This window comes from Calidris pugnax, unplaced genomic scaffold, assembly GCF_001431845.1.
Source record: "Calidris pugnax isolate Ruff unplaced genomic scaffold, ASM143184v1 scaffold215, whole genome shotgun sequence".
NCBI classification, from domain to species: domain Eukaryota; kingdom Metazoa; phylum Chordata; class Aves; order Charadriiformes; family Scolopacidae; genus Calidris; species Calidris pugnax.
Window position 1 is genome coordinate 406521 of NW_015090997.1, and position 12310 is coordinate 418830.

Consider the following 12310-nt stretch of genomic DNA (forward strand, 5'->3'; position numbering starts at 1 on the left):
TATTTAAATAAGAATGTGTAGTCCTGTGTAAACTGTCAGCAGTAATCCTTTTACAGGGCTGGCTAAATTCTGAAGCTCTGACATGTAGACCCGTTCTCTTCCTTATATAGGGCTGGATAAGTGCTGGGCAGTAATGAGATTGGAATAAAAGGCTTTGGTAACGAAGATGAACTGGCAGTTCCAGCTGAATCTTAAACTTATCCCTGGGTGTACGTGGACTTCAAACAACTCGGGCGTGGGTCCGTCTCGCTGGAGTTGGACCCGATGCCTCTGTTTTGAGCTTCTGCTTGTGAATAGTGTTGGGTCGCTCCGGCTTCACCCAGATGGAAACCCCCTACCCTTTAGGTTTGCCTTTATTGAGGTTTGATGGGGAGGGAGGGGGGATAAAATTCCAGCAGTTGCGCATATCAAAACATTTTTAGTGTAATTCCTCGCGATGGTTCTTATTCCAGAGTGGCTGGGTTTGTTTTTATTTCATTGGAAGAAGTTTAAGCTGCGTTAATAGAAGCTGTTCTGGAATAAGAGAATCCATGCGGGATACTGAATTAATATAATTTTATCTGGTTTAATTCCTGGTGTATTTTATACTTCCCCTGTGCAGGCAGGATTATTAGTGTTCCGCTTAAAAATATCTGTGGGAGTACTGTTTTGGGTAGTCAGATACGGTCAAGGGAAAACGTCATCTCTGCTGCCTGCTCTGTCCTTGATGAGTTTATACATCGGTGCGAGAAAACCCTGCAGGAAGGGACTGAACCCACCAGCAGGTACTGGTCCTGGAGAGTCTCAGCCTAAATGATTGCTGTAGGTAAGAGATGGCAGGGCTCAAGAGAAAAGCAAAGGCAGCAGTTGAAATCATTCTGTTTACTTTCGTGTTTACTCTCTTAGAAGAGACAGGGATGGGATCAGGAAAAGAAAGGGAACTTGAAAGAGAGGAGGCTGGGGCTTGGCTGAGGGGGCTGCTCACCGGGAGGCGGTAGAAACGGGAACTGAAGGAACGTTGGGTTTTTCTGTGCTGGCATCTCCACCCAGCACCAGCAGTGACTTGTTCTGCTCCGTTTTCTTACCACCAGGGAGGCTGGAGGTGGGTGCAGGCAGGGAAAGGAGGCGGCGAGTGGGTGGTTGGATTTTTACCTGGATGCACCTGAGCTGTTTCTCGCGAAGCGGTACAAGTCCGAGTGGGTGAACGTGGAACAACTTAGAAACATTTTATTATTTTATTTTTTTTTTTTGGATAGTGACTCACTGCAACTTACCCAAAGTGACCTGATTTAGTTAAATGAGGCTAAATATAACCCATGTGAAAAGTACTGACATGTGGGAGGAGACGACAGCAGTTGGCTCTCAGCCCCTCTGTTCTGCAGGGAACATCTTTCACGACTGGTGACTAATAATTTTTTACTCTTGCTGGCTTTGGAAATAACATCTCTGCTCCATTACCCCCTTCTAGGGAGACGATGAAAATGCGCTGTTCCTAATCCGTTGCCTCTTATCTGCCTTTCTGAATTTCAGCTTACTGCTATGGACAGTGCTATCACCCTGTGGCAGTTCCTCCTCCAGCTCCTCCAAGAGCCTCAGAACAAGAACATCATCTGTTGGACCTCCAACGACGGGGAGTTCAAACTGCTGCAGGCAGAGGAGGTGGCCAGGCTCTGGGGAATCCGCAAGAACAAGCCCAGCATGAACTATGATAAACTCAGCCGTGCTCTCAGATACTATTATGTGAAGGTAACAAAGTCTGTAAATCCACCTCAGATCCTTATCCATCTTACCAGCTTCTGCCTAATGAGCTTTGTTTCCTTTTTCATTCTCTTCAAGGGGATAGGTGTCACTTCTGTCTCCCAGACTTAAGGCATGCTAGTTTATGTTTAGAGGGGGTTTCTTCTTTCATTTATCATTGTGCTGCATTTCCTCCCCCTTATTTTATAAGGTTCTGGATAGCTTTGTGCAAAATGTTGTTGCCTTTGCTCATATGAATCTGTCTTTGAATACTGATCCCCTTTCCAAAAATACACGCCCTTGCAAGGGTTAAAATCCCCAACACTCCAGTTTAAGCAACAGAATTATTGCGGTGATAGAGATGGTGAATATTGCACCACTTGGAGATCTTTTCTGCAGTTGTCTCCAGGAAAGGGCTATTGAAATAAGGATTTTCAGTAAAGCAGCCCAAAGTGTTTTTCTTTTTCTCCACGTATTCGGAGTGGCACCTCTGATGTGGTCAGCAGGTTTAGTCCAGCAGAGTGAGATGCTTCTGTTATTTAGCAAATGTCTTCTAATAACCCCGAGAGCCTTTCATTAGCGCACAGGTAGTGTCAGAAGCTGAACTGGAACCCCAGTGTGGGAGTCTTCCCTTCGTTTCAATAAGCCATTTATCCCACAACTGCTATTGTGTGGGTGTACCAGATAAAAAATAAAACAGGGTTTCTGAGGAACCTGTCAGTTTGCAGCAGGTGGTAGGTTGCTTATTGTTATTGAGTTTATTATTGGGTAGCACAAATCTGACTTTGTACTCAGAGGTCTCAGTAATAATAATTGTACGATAAATAAGAAATCTTCTGAGGTCTGGACTGTGTGTGGCGTTTCCCTGAGGAGCAAAACGAGTTTGACATATGCTGTTTTGTGGTATTGAAATAGCTGATTAGCCTACGTTCTGCTGACTCGTTCAGCTACTTATTTTCTTCTATTATCATCTGATTAAGAGTAAAGGTGGTTCGAGTCAAAGCATTAGCTCTCAATTCTGCAAACCTGTAAGCTTTGATTCTGCAGGTTCTCCTCTTAGGTTACACTTCCTGCACCCAGGTCGGCGGTCTTTGGTGAGGGTAATGGGTGGTGTTTTGTTGTTTCTGAGCTGGTCTTTTAAAAATCCATTAAGCAGAATTGTTTGGCAGTTTTGAAGCTGTTGTTAGTATATTTAGTGTTAGGTTAAACTCACCTGTGTTAGTGTTTTGTCTGTGGGCTCTGGAAATGATACTTCGGGAGCATAACTAAATTGCAAGAATGCGGTGTGTTTTGGAAAAGAAAAAAGGAACATTTTTTTGACGAAAGATTACAGACTATCTAATTCCTCAAGTCTATTTTGGGCAAGGTTTGTGGGAAGAAAATTAATCTGAAGAAGGCCTAAATATATGTATCTTCTTACCCACAGAATATCATCAAAAAAGTGAACGGTAAGAAGTTTGTGTACAAGTTTGTTTCCTATCCGGAGATTTTAAATATGGATCCACTTGTCGTGGGCCGTATAGAAGGAGACCCTGACCTGACTGGTTTTGCGGAAGTCAGCAGTGCTCCAAAGGATGTGGAAAACTGTGGGAAGGAGAAGTCTCAGTCGTGTGCTAAGTCCTCCAGCCGCAATGACTATATCCACTCAGGCCTCTACTCCTCCTTCACTCTGAACTCCCTCAACTCTTCCAGCGTCAAACTCTTCAGGTCCATCAAGATCGAGAATCCAGCTGAGAAACTGGCGGAGAAGAAACCTGCTCAGGATCCAACCCCTTCTGTCATCAAGTTTGTCACCATGCCCTCCAAAAAGCCTTCCTCCGTCCCCCTGGTCTCCACCACTTCAGCGGTCCCTGTCACTTCCACTGCCTCTTCCACGTCAACCGCTTCCTCTCTTCCCATGGGATCGGAAGAAACTCTCCAGACCTTGGAGACCCTTGTTCTACCCAAGTTAACTGTCCCTGAAGCTCCAGCACCTTTGCCAAACTTAACCACCAGCTTCACCCCGACTCCCCCCATCTCCTCGGTTTCTCCCACCCTGCAAGTCCCTTCCACGCCCCCGTCGCCCCCCCTGAGCTCTAACCCTGACCTGGACATTGACACGGACATCGAGTCCGTGGCTTCTCAGCAGCTGGAGCAGGCTCAGAGCCTTCAGCATCAATCCCCGGAGCCCAAAGAGCAGGATTCCTCGGTGCTGGAGAAGGAATTTGCCAATCACCTCTCCAGATCGAAAAAACCCAAAGGGCTGGAGTTGGCTCCTACTCTTGTCATCACAGGCAGCGATCCGAGCCCGCTGGGGATTCTGAGTCCTTCTCTCCCAACTGCTTCTCTTACTCCAGCACTTTTCTCCCAGGTAACTTAATTCCCTTCCTGTTCGTTGGGGTGGGTTTTTTTTTTTTAAGTAACAATAGCGGTGATGTTATATTTTAAAACGCCAAGGGAAGGCAAGTGGAAAGTGAATAGTCAGTCGGTTGTATTTGGAGTTCTGAAACTCAGGAGGTCACTCCCGTTTTTTTTCTTATAAAACAGAGAGTTTATTGGCAGTTGGAGTTGGCTGCCTCCCCGCCGTGTGCCCGGGCGGTTTGTCAGCCGGTCCCGCCTGCGCAGGGTCTGCGTGTGGAGGCAAAACCCAGACCAGCACCAACAGGATCCTTTGGAAATCCTGCCAGGGTGATATTGAATTATTTCAAAAACCCTGAACCCTGCCCTCATCCTTCGGGCGGATTCTGAAAATGCTTTAGAAATAGAGAGCCTGGGAGGTGTGTGTTCAGCAGCTTTGTTTTGCTTGATGCCGTAGCCATTTACTTAAGATCTGAGTATTGTGATTTAACGGCAATAAGAGCAGCTGCTTAATTTGGTGGTTATATTTGTGTGGGAAAGGAAAGCTTTTGTGCCTCATGGAAAATTCGGAAGAGAACGGAGCCCAACTACACTGTTAAATTGTTCTGTGTGTATTCAGTCTCTTTCCTGCGATAAATTGGAATTAGAGTGCAACGGTAGGAAAACTGCTGATTGAAAACTGAAATGGCTGAAGACAGGAAAAAAAAAAAAAATCAAGTGCAGTTGCTCTTTTGGCACCTTTCGAAGTGTTTGGCCGGTGAACCTGGAACATCCAGAAGGTTCAGAAGCTGGATGTAAATGTCTTTTGTTGTGGCTTCCATGGTCAGTGCTGCCCAGACCCTGCCAGTGCCCGGTGTCTGCTCCCTCGGAGCCCATGGAGTGGGTGTCCTGGAGCCAGTGCAGGTGCTGGGTGCTGCAGGAGGAGCAGATTTCCTGTGGGTCATGGCAGGATTTGGCTGCTTTTGGGAAAAGAGGAACGATGGCTCCACGAGGGGAGGGAGAGCCGGATGGTGGCGGGGTTTGGAGGGAGGTGGGAGGAGGAGGAAGGAGGGAATGGGAATTCCTGAGATCCGGACCCAGCCCTTTGCAGCTGCAGGAGTGGGGATTATTTGGGCTGGATTTACACGTGCTCTGCTTCCCTTGGTGTGGGTTTCACACGGGCTCACCCTCTCCCTGTGTTTTGCAGACTCCCATCTTGCTGACCCCGAGTCCCTTGCTCTCCAGCATCCACTTCTGGAGCACGCTCAGCCCCGTGGCTCCCCTCAGCCCCGCCAGGTTGCAAGGTGCTAACACCCTCTTTCAGGTAAGTTCCAGCCAATTCAGGCAATCTCTGCCTTTCTCAGTGGACCTGGAGCCCAAATATCTCGTGTGGAAACGAAACAGTGATCTTTCTGTTTTCTATCCCCTATGTTAGCTTTTGAGGGCGTTTAATTTTAGCGTTTTCCCAGTTTTATTTAAGTATATTGTAAACGTTGGTATTTCAGAAATGTTTTAAACAAACAGCAGGTTGTGCTGTAGTTAGAGAGAGATTGGGGTTTTTTTTAGGTCTGTCCTTCCCGTTCAACTTTTGCCTCCCTGTAATTTTACTGGTTGAGAGTGTCCTGGAAATTGAATTTTGCTACCCTCTTGGTTATTTTAATCATTTGTTAAAAGACATTAATTACATCTCACCACCAGTAAGAAGGAATGTGTGATCTCTGTGGTGCTATAGAGCACGGTTCTCTATGATCTCTATATTCTGCTATTTTCCATTTGGATATTCTCAGCCTCACTGTTTTTAATAAATATTTTTGTTTAACTAAGACATAAGAAAAAAAGTCTCCTATATTTAAAAAAATAAATATTCCTTTAGTCTTCACCATCCACTTTGGAATTGGAGTAACCACGTCTCTTGCCTGAATCTGCTTCAGCAAAGGGTAAAATTTAACTAGTTGTCTTTTGGGTTTATATCTGTCATCTCCATGGAGATGAAGGAAGTAGCTTATACGTACCGTGAGGACAGGGAATAAACAAGTAGGTCTGAAAATACATTGGACATTTTTCTCTATAAATAGCTGATAATTAACTGAGGAACAATTCAGTCCGTGGTTTCCCAACAACCTGTATTAAAGTCACTTATCAGCTGGGGACACGGGCAGTGCACATGGTTTCAGGCTGGGTCCTCCTGGTGACACTGGTTATAACAGGCTGTGATGCGGGGGCATTTAAAAAGGTAAATTACTCGGGGGAAACCGAGAAGATTCTTCGAAAGTTTGGGTTGTTTGGTTTGTTTTTTTTCTTTGGTGTGTTTTGGTTTTGTTTTTTTTCCTGAGGGAGCTTCTACTTGCAGTGATAGGAGAGGAACCATGAGTGAAAGTGGCCTCTTCCCTAATCCTTTCTGTTTTGTCTCGTAGTTTCCATCAGTGCTGAACAGTCATGGCCCATTTACTCTCTCTGGACTGGATGGACCCTCTACCCCCGGCCCGTTTTCCCCTGATCTACAGAAGACATAGCACACGAACTCATGGAAAGGACATATTGGCAAGCAAGGGAAAAAGATATGACACTTCTATTTAACCATGTTTTTTTAAATGAGCAATTTATAATTCCACAGAGATTATCAACAATCATAGTTTTTGCCATTCCCAAATAAAATGCCTTTTTTTTGCAAAATTCCCTTTTTGGAAGACCCAGGTTGGGAATGTATATGCAAACGCCTTAATAAGGAGCTGAAGCTCCAGTCTCTTCCCTTCCCTCCTCGGTTTGGAAGATTCACTCTGCTTAAAGGGAGGATTTCGGTCGGTGTCGCAGTAACTGACTCTGCACCCAGCGCAGCAAACGGGATCAGAGAAGTCTTTTTTCTGTGACTCTTGGAAAAAAAAACCCAACAAAACCCTCTGTTCTTCTGCTTCCTGTGCTTGGCAAGAAGAAATGTAATGGTGATGGAAGCTGGCATTCCAGGAAATGCTTGGGAAAAGGGGTGTGTGCATCGACTTTGCCTTGGGGCCTGATAACTTCTGCAGCAACGGACCAGCCCACGTCTTTTCTGCTGTAAAAAAACATCTTGTTTTTTTTTTTTTTGCCGGGAGAAATTTTCAAGGAGTATTCGATGATTGTGTTCCTGAGATATGGACAATTTTGGAATGGCATTGGAGACCCACCGTCCGGCCCCGCGCAGGGCTGGAGACGGATGGATGGTGGGATTTAAGTTCCTTTCAGTTCTCGGAAAGTTTGAATGCTGAAGTCCAAACATTTCTTGTGCCAGAGACCTGTTACCGAGCCCGTCGTCTCACTGCTAGAAGATTAGCAGGATTTTACGAGGTTTTGAGGGTGCATTTATGAGGTTGCTGCCTGATGCTCGAGTCTCAGACCCAAACAGCGGGCGAGAACACTAACCCCTGAGCATTAACGTTACTGCTCTTCTCCCACAGCCCGAGTGGAGAAGCTCCTCTTCTACCAGCACTTATCTCAAGTTTTGCATTAGATTTATTGCTTTTTTCTTTCGTTTGAGGAAGCGCTGAGACCCAAAATGTGGTATGCTCAGTGCACATGGCTGATGGAGAGGGGGACCACGGCGTGTCACCTTGGTGTCAACTCACACTCGCGTGGCTTTTCTTGGTGGCCGTGTGTGTGTGTGGATTAATACAGGGCTCCTTTCCATTTATGAACGCTGACAAAATGAAATTTGTAGGTAGGTTCTTACACCTCGAGAGGCCTTTTAAGAGAACTGAGGAATAAAAGGAGAGAGAATGTCCTCTCCTGGCCCCTCGGAGGCTGCATTTCTGGGGTGGTTGGTGCTGGGCAGTGTGGGCTTCCCCTTCGGGCATCCGATGCCAGGCAGCAACTTCTCTTTGCGTGGAGTGGGTGATGTAAGATAACCTCCTCCCTAAAATACCCACCAGAACACGGATGGAGACCATCTCTGTCCTTTGGCATCCTCGCTGGCTGTCTTCACAAAGTTGTACTGAGCAGAGGAGGATCGTACCTTTCCAGCAAGAGGAGCTGACAGTCTCCGCTGTATATATCGCACCTCTCCCACCGAGCAGGGGGGAAACTCCAGCTTTCCAGAGTTTTTTCCTTTTGCCACTTTTGTAGACTCTGAATTCACTTTAAAGCGTTATGACAATACCCGAGGCTTAATTTCCTGCAGCTGACGTTACCTTTCTATATGCTAGCATTGAAATACGTAAACCACTTGGGATGTTCCTGACATGACACCCCTGGGGCAGGAGGGTGTCACAGAGTTGGTTTTTTGGGCATTGTTCATCCAGAAAGTCCCTTTCCTGGTGGGACTCAAGGGAAAAGGATACGCCTGTCTTTAGGGGGAGGTGGCAGGGAGTGAGCTCGTGTCGTGAACTGTCTTCCTGTGGGGTTACGTCAGGGGCATAACTCTGCTCTGCATCTTAGACATCAGCAGATGCTGGATAAAGTTCCTGTGCCAGCAGCTCTTAAAATGACAATGTGCAATATTGACCTCTTTTTGGTTTTTTTTTTTTATTTTTTTTTTTTGAAATGCAGAAAGAAAACTGCAGTTCATAATTAAGAGCAGGCACCTGGAATTTTCTGGTTTGCATGATGGCTTATGAGTCTGCTCTAGAAAAAAAATATATATAGCTATATATAAACAGCAGCACTTTTAATGGTTGTTTTAGGTTGGCCAATTTTTTGCCCACCGAGTGTGTGGACTTGAGAGCAACGTTGCAGCCTAGGATTAGAATTTAAAAATAATTAATGAGCACTAAAGACTTGCAATTTAATTGCTTCCCTTTCCTTGTCCCCCTCCCCTCCCCTATGGAGAAAAGCCAAGTTTATTTGTTTAAAAGTTGTGTGTGTGCACACATGCACTTAATTTTTTTGTGAACTTGTATCACTTTCAGGACAGGTTTGCGAGAGAACCAAACGGTGCCGTAAAGTGTGTGGGTTGTGCTTTTGGCCTGGTTTGATGCTCTTCTCCAGGTGAGATTGTGCTGCCCTGGCTGGTCTCTGAGATATTCCCACCTCCGGGAATAACTTCTTTGGAGAAAGGCAGGATGAAAACACAGCCTGTGTGTGTTGGTCTCAGTCTGGTTATACCCAACTCCCTGATGGAGGGCACTGAGAAGATCATTGATTTTCCTTCTTAAGCGCCTGCCCATGGAAAATAAAAGTCCTTTGTAGGGTTATAAACTCAGGAGAGAGTTGGGAAAAGCGAGTTGGGAGAGGAGAGGCTTGCTCACCTTTTCTCCATTGCAACTTTTCAGGTCACTTAAGGTAATATTATCTTGTATATATGCTGCCTCGTTAAACAGACGTTGACTAACAAGTATAGAACTGCCAGCTTTTCTGGCTCACATTCCTGACAGAGCACAGTGTGGCTGTGACTTCTCGGAGCTGGGTTATGTGAAATGCTGGTACTTTTCCTAGCTCGCTTCAGGAGCACTTTGCAGCTCGTTGCAACTTGTTTTTAATTTAGTGTAGGGAAGGTGGGGGTTAATATAGGCTTTTTTTTAATTACTAGCAGTCTGTTATATGGGTATAGTACCGTGTTGGTTTAAAAAAAAAAAATAATGCAGCATTACAGAAACATTTTATTGCAATTCATGTTGCTGAAGTAGCCATGGTATTGTGGAATGCTTGGTGATATTTGCATTCATAGGTGGTGGTAGAATTAGACTGGGTGAGCGTGGAGGCTGAACATCTCCCTTGCTTCTGGCAATCTCTTTCCCGTGTCAGTGCTGCTGTGGGATGGCACTGCCGAGCTGGAAGTGGTTTGTCCTGCCTCTGCTGTGTGTCCCGTGGCTGCTTTTCCTTGGGATCCTGAGCTGTCAGGATGCCACCAGCAGGAAGGCTCCGTGGAGAGCAGGACCACGTGAATAACACCCGATGGTTATAGAACCATCTTCTGTCTCACCTGTTTTCAGAGAATGTGATCCTTGTAATGAGGGTGACGGAGGAAAGTGTTTATTTTTTTATTTTTTATTTTTTTTTTCTTAACAGCAGCTTAAGTCTAGATCCTTGTTTCAGAAATCGGTCTTCAGCAGCGACGGCTGAATGTAATTCCTATGCACTGTCTTTGGCACATTCAAGTTGCATTTTGCAATGGGTCAGGAAGTGATAAAATTCCTTGAATTTGAGAATTCCTTGTTTTAACTCAGAGCATCCTAAGACTTCAGTATCCATGCAACCCTTGGTATCATGGAGCGTGCATTGTCATGTGCAGTGGTTGGTTTGGGATAATTTCTCCCTCCGATAATACGTTTTCAAACCTCAGCTCTTTAGCAAACAGGTTCTTCTTGGGTTTTGTAGCGTTCGTTTTAGCCACCTTGGGGGCTGCTTATGTGCGTATCTTCCTTTACACAGCTTTTTGAAGCGCAGCGAGATGCATTGATGTCAGATTCCCTGGTGACTCCAGCTTTCCTTTGTGCCCTGCTGCAGGCTGAGACGTGCTGCGAGCACCAGCCTGGTGCATCGAGGCAGTTCCTCAGGTGAGCACAGGGTCCTGCTCCCCTTCTGGACCATTTTTCCAGCCCTGAGGTCAGAACCCACAGTTCTGACACTCTCTCCTCTCCCCACGGTTTATTCATACAGCTTTTAGTTACCTTTTGCTACCGTTTTATAGCGGTTTTGTACGTACTCATGATTTACTCTACAATTTAACCTCTTCCATTTTTTAACGCATATTTGTTTACAAGACACATCTCAGTGTTGTATCAAGAGGTCTCTTGGTATTGTCAGCTGTAAAGATAAACTACATCAGTAGTTCAGAACATTGTCAAAGTCGACAGGTTATTTTAAAACTTGACGTTTTGAGTTTAGGTGTCCATAACGATTTTGTTCTGTTCTGTTCCTTAGTTCTCCCGTGTAAGAAATGACCCACGTACCTCCTGGCCTCTCGGGTCCCGGGTACAGAGAGTTTATTTTGTCTTAAAAAATCCTGGAGCGCGGATTGCAAACGACCAGCCCGAGCCCCCCAGGATCTTACACTCGGCAGCTAAGTTGAAAATCCATTAGAATTGCAGTCTTGTTGCTTAGAAGCTACTCGGGATGTTTTTTTAATGAGGTCTAATATACGTCTTGCCGAAACAGGAATTTTTATGGTTTGATTTGAATTTAATTAAACGGTTAATTGGCAACGGCTGCTGTTTAGTCTGAGAAGTATTAGCAAATCTGCTTCGTGCGGAAGCCTTTGGCCGTCGCCATCCAGCTGAAGGGTGGGTGCTCTGTGACGTCCTAAGGGTGCTCTGCTGAAACCAGAGCCTTGTCCCGTGGAGATGAAAAGCTGAGACGTGGTGATGGTGGTTCCACACACCGTCCTTCAGGGCCGGTGCTGCCAAAAAAGGCTTTCTCTTGGATCCCCATCCGTGGCCACGGCGTTTGGCTTCCTTTGCGCGGGGAGCGTTGGCCACGTAGGAGCCCTTCGGAAAAGCTGAGTCTGGACAGAGAAGAATTTTTGCAAATAGAACCAGATCTTTTCTCCTTAGCCTGCTTTTAGTCGTAAGGATGTAACAGAGGAGCTACAAAGCCACGGTAGTGGTGGTGCTGCCACGTTTCTGCCATCCCTGTTTCTACCAACAGCCCTTCCTGCTGCAACGTCCTGTCCTGGTGCCATCTAAAGCAGAAAGGTTGAGCTTTGGGTTTGGGTCTCCAGTGGATTTTCAGCTGAGGAATATTATTCTTGCCATTGTACAAAGGCAAAAAAATAAGGGAGAATGTGTTCGCTGCAGATCCTTGATGTTTTTTGGAGGAGGATGCAGCTTTGCCCACCGTAACCGCGAAACCCGCCGCGACCTGAGAGGTGAGAAATCTGGGCAGGACCCAAGGTTCTTCTTGAATGTCTGTGCTGATGCACTTCCCTTTGGGACAGCAAGGTGTCCGCTTCCTAGAAATTATTCTACCAAAAAAAAAAGGTAAAACTGACTAGAATTTATTTTTATTTACCCCTCCCAAAGCATGTAGAAGACTTTGAGCGCGGGACTGTTCCAGGCGTCTGGTAAGAGCTGAAAAACCTCTTTTTAGCTGTGTCCTTGAGGGACTGGAAGAGCTCTCCTTGTGTGAACACACGTGTGTGCACACACATGATCCGTGTAAATAACGCTCACAGCAAATCCTGCTCGGGGCAGTTCCACTTTTAAATGATTTGCGCACGCTGGGGAGGTTTATCGGGGCTTTTTTTTTCCTTGTTTTTTTTTTTTAGTACTCAAATCAATTCTACCACAGTGTGGATTAATTAGTTGCCAAAGGTTATTTTTCAATGCATCTTTGACATTGTTGTATGCCACATCTTTGGGGGGGGGGGGGG

General features: G+C 45.7%; 1 protein-coding gene across 3 annotated transcripts in view; it reads left to right on the forward strand.

Annotated features, from left to right (window-relative positions):
* The first annotated feature begins 1302 nt into the window (after positions 1–1302).
* Positions 1303–12310, forward strand: part of ELK4 (ELK4, ETS-domain protein (SRF accessory protein 1)) — a 14546-nt gene continuing 3538 nt past the window's right edge. Inside the window, exons 1-7 of one of the 3 annotated variants that reach the window (XM_014955449.1) lie at positions 1303–1380; positions 1510–1725; positions 3143–4066; positions 5240–5356; positions 6447–7723; positions 10372–10496; positions 10864–11917. In XM_014955449.1, the coding sequence (XP_014810935.1) occupies positions 1519–1725; positions 3143–4066; positions 5240–5356; positions 6447–6545 (1347 nt within the window). In that variant the 5' untranslated portion in view covers positions 1303–1380; positions 1510–1518 and the 3' untranslated portion in view covers positions 6546–7723; positions 10372–10496; positions 10864–11917. Of the gene's footprint in view, positions 1381–1509; positions 1726–3142; positions 4067–5239; positions 5357–6446; positions 7724–8909; positions 11918–12310 lie in introns of those variants that run through there. The other 2 variants (XM_014955447.1, XM_014955448.1) reach the window with 2 other exon arrangements.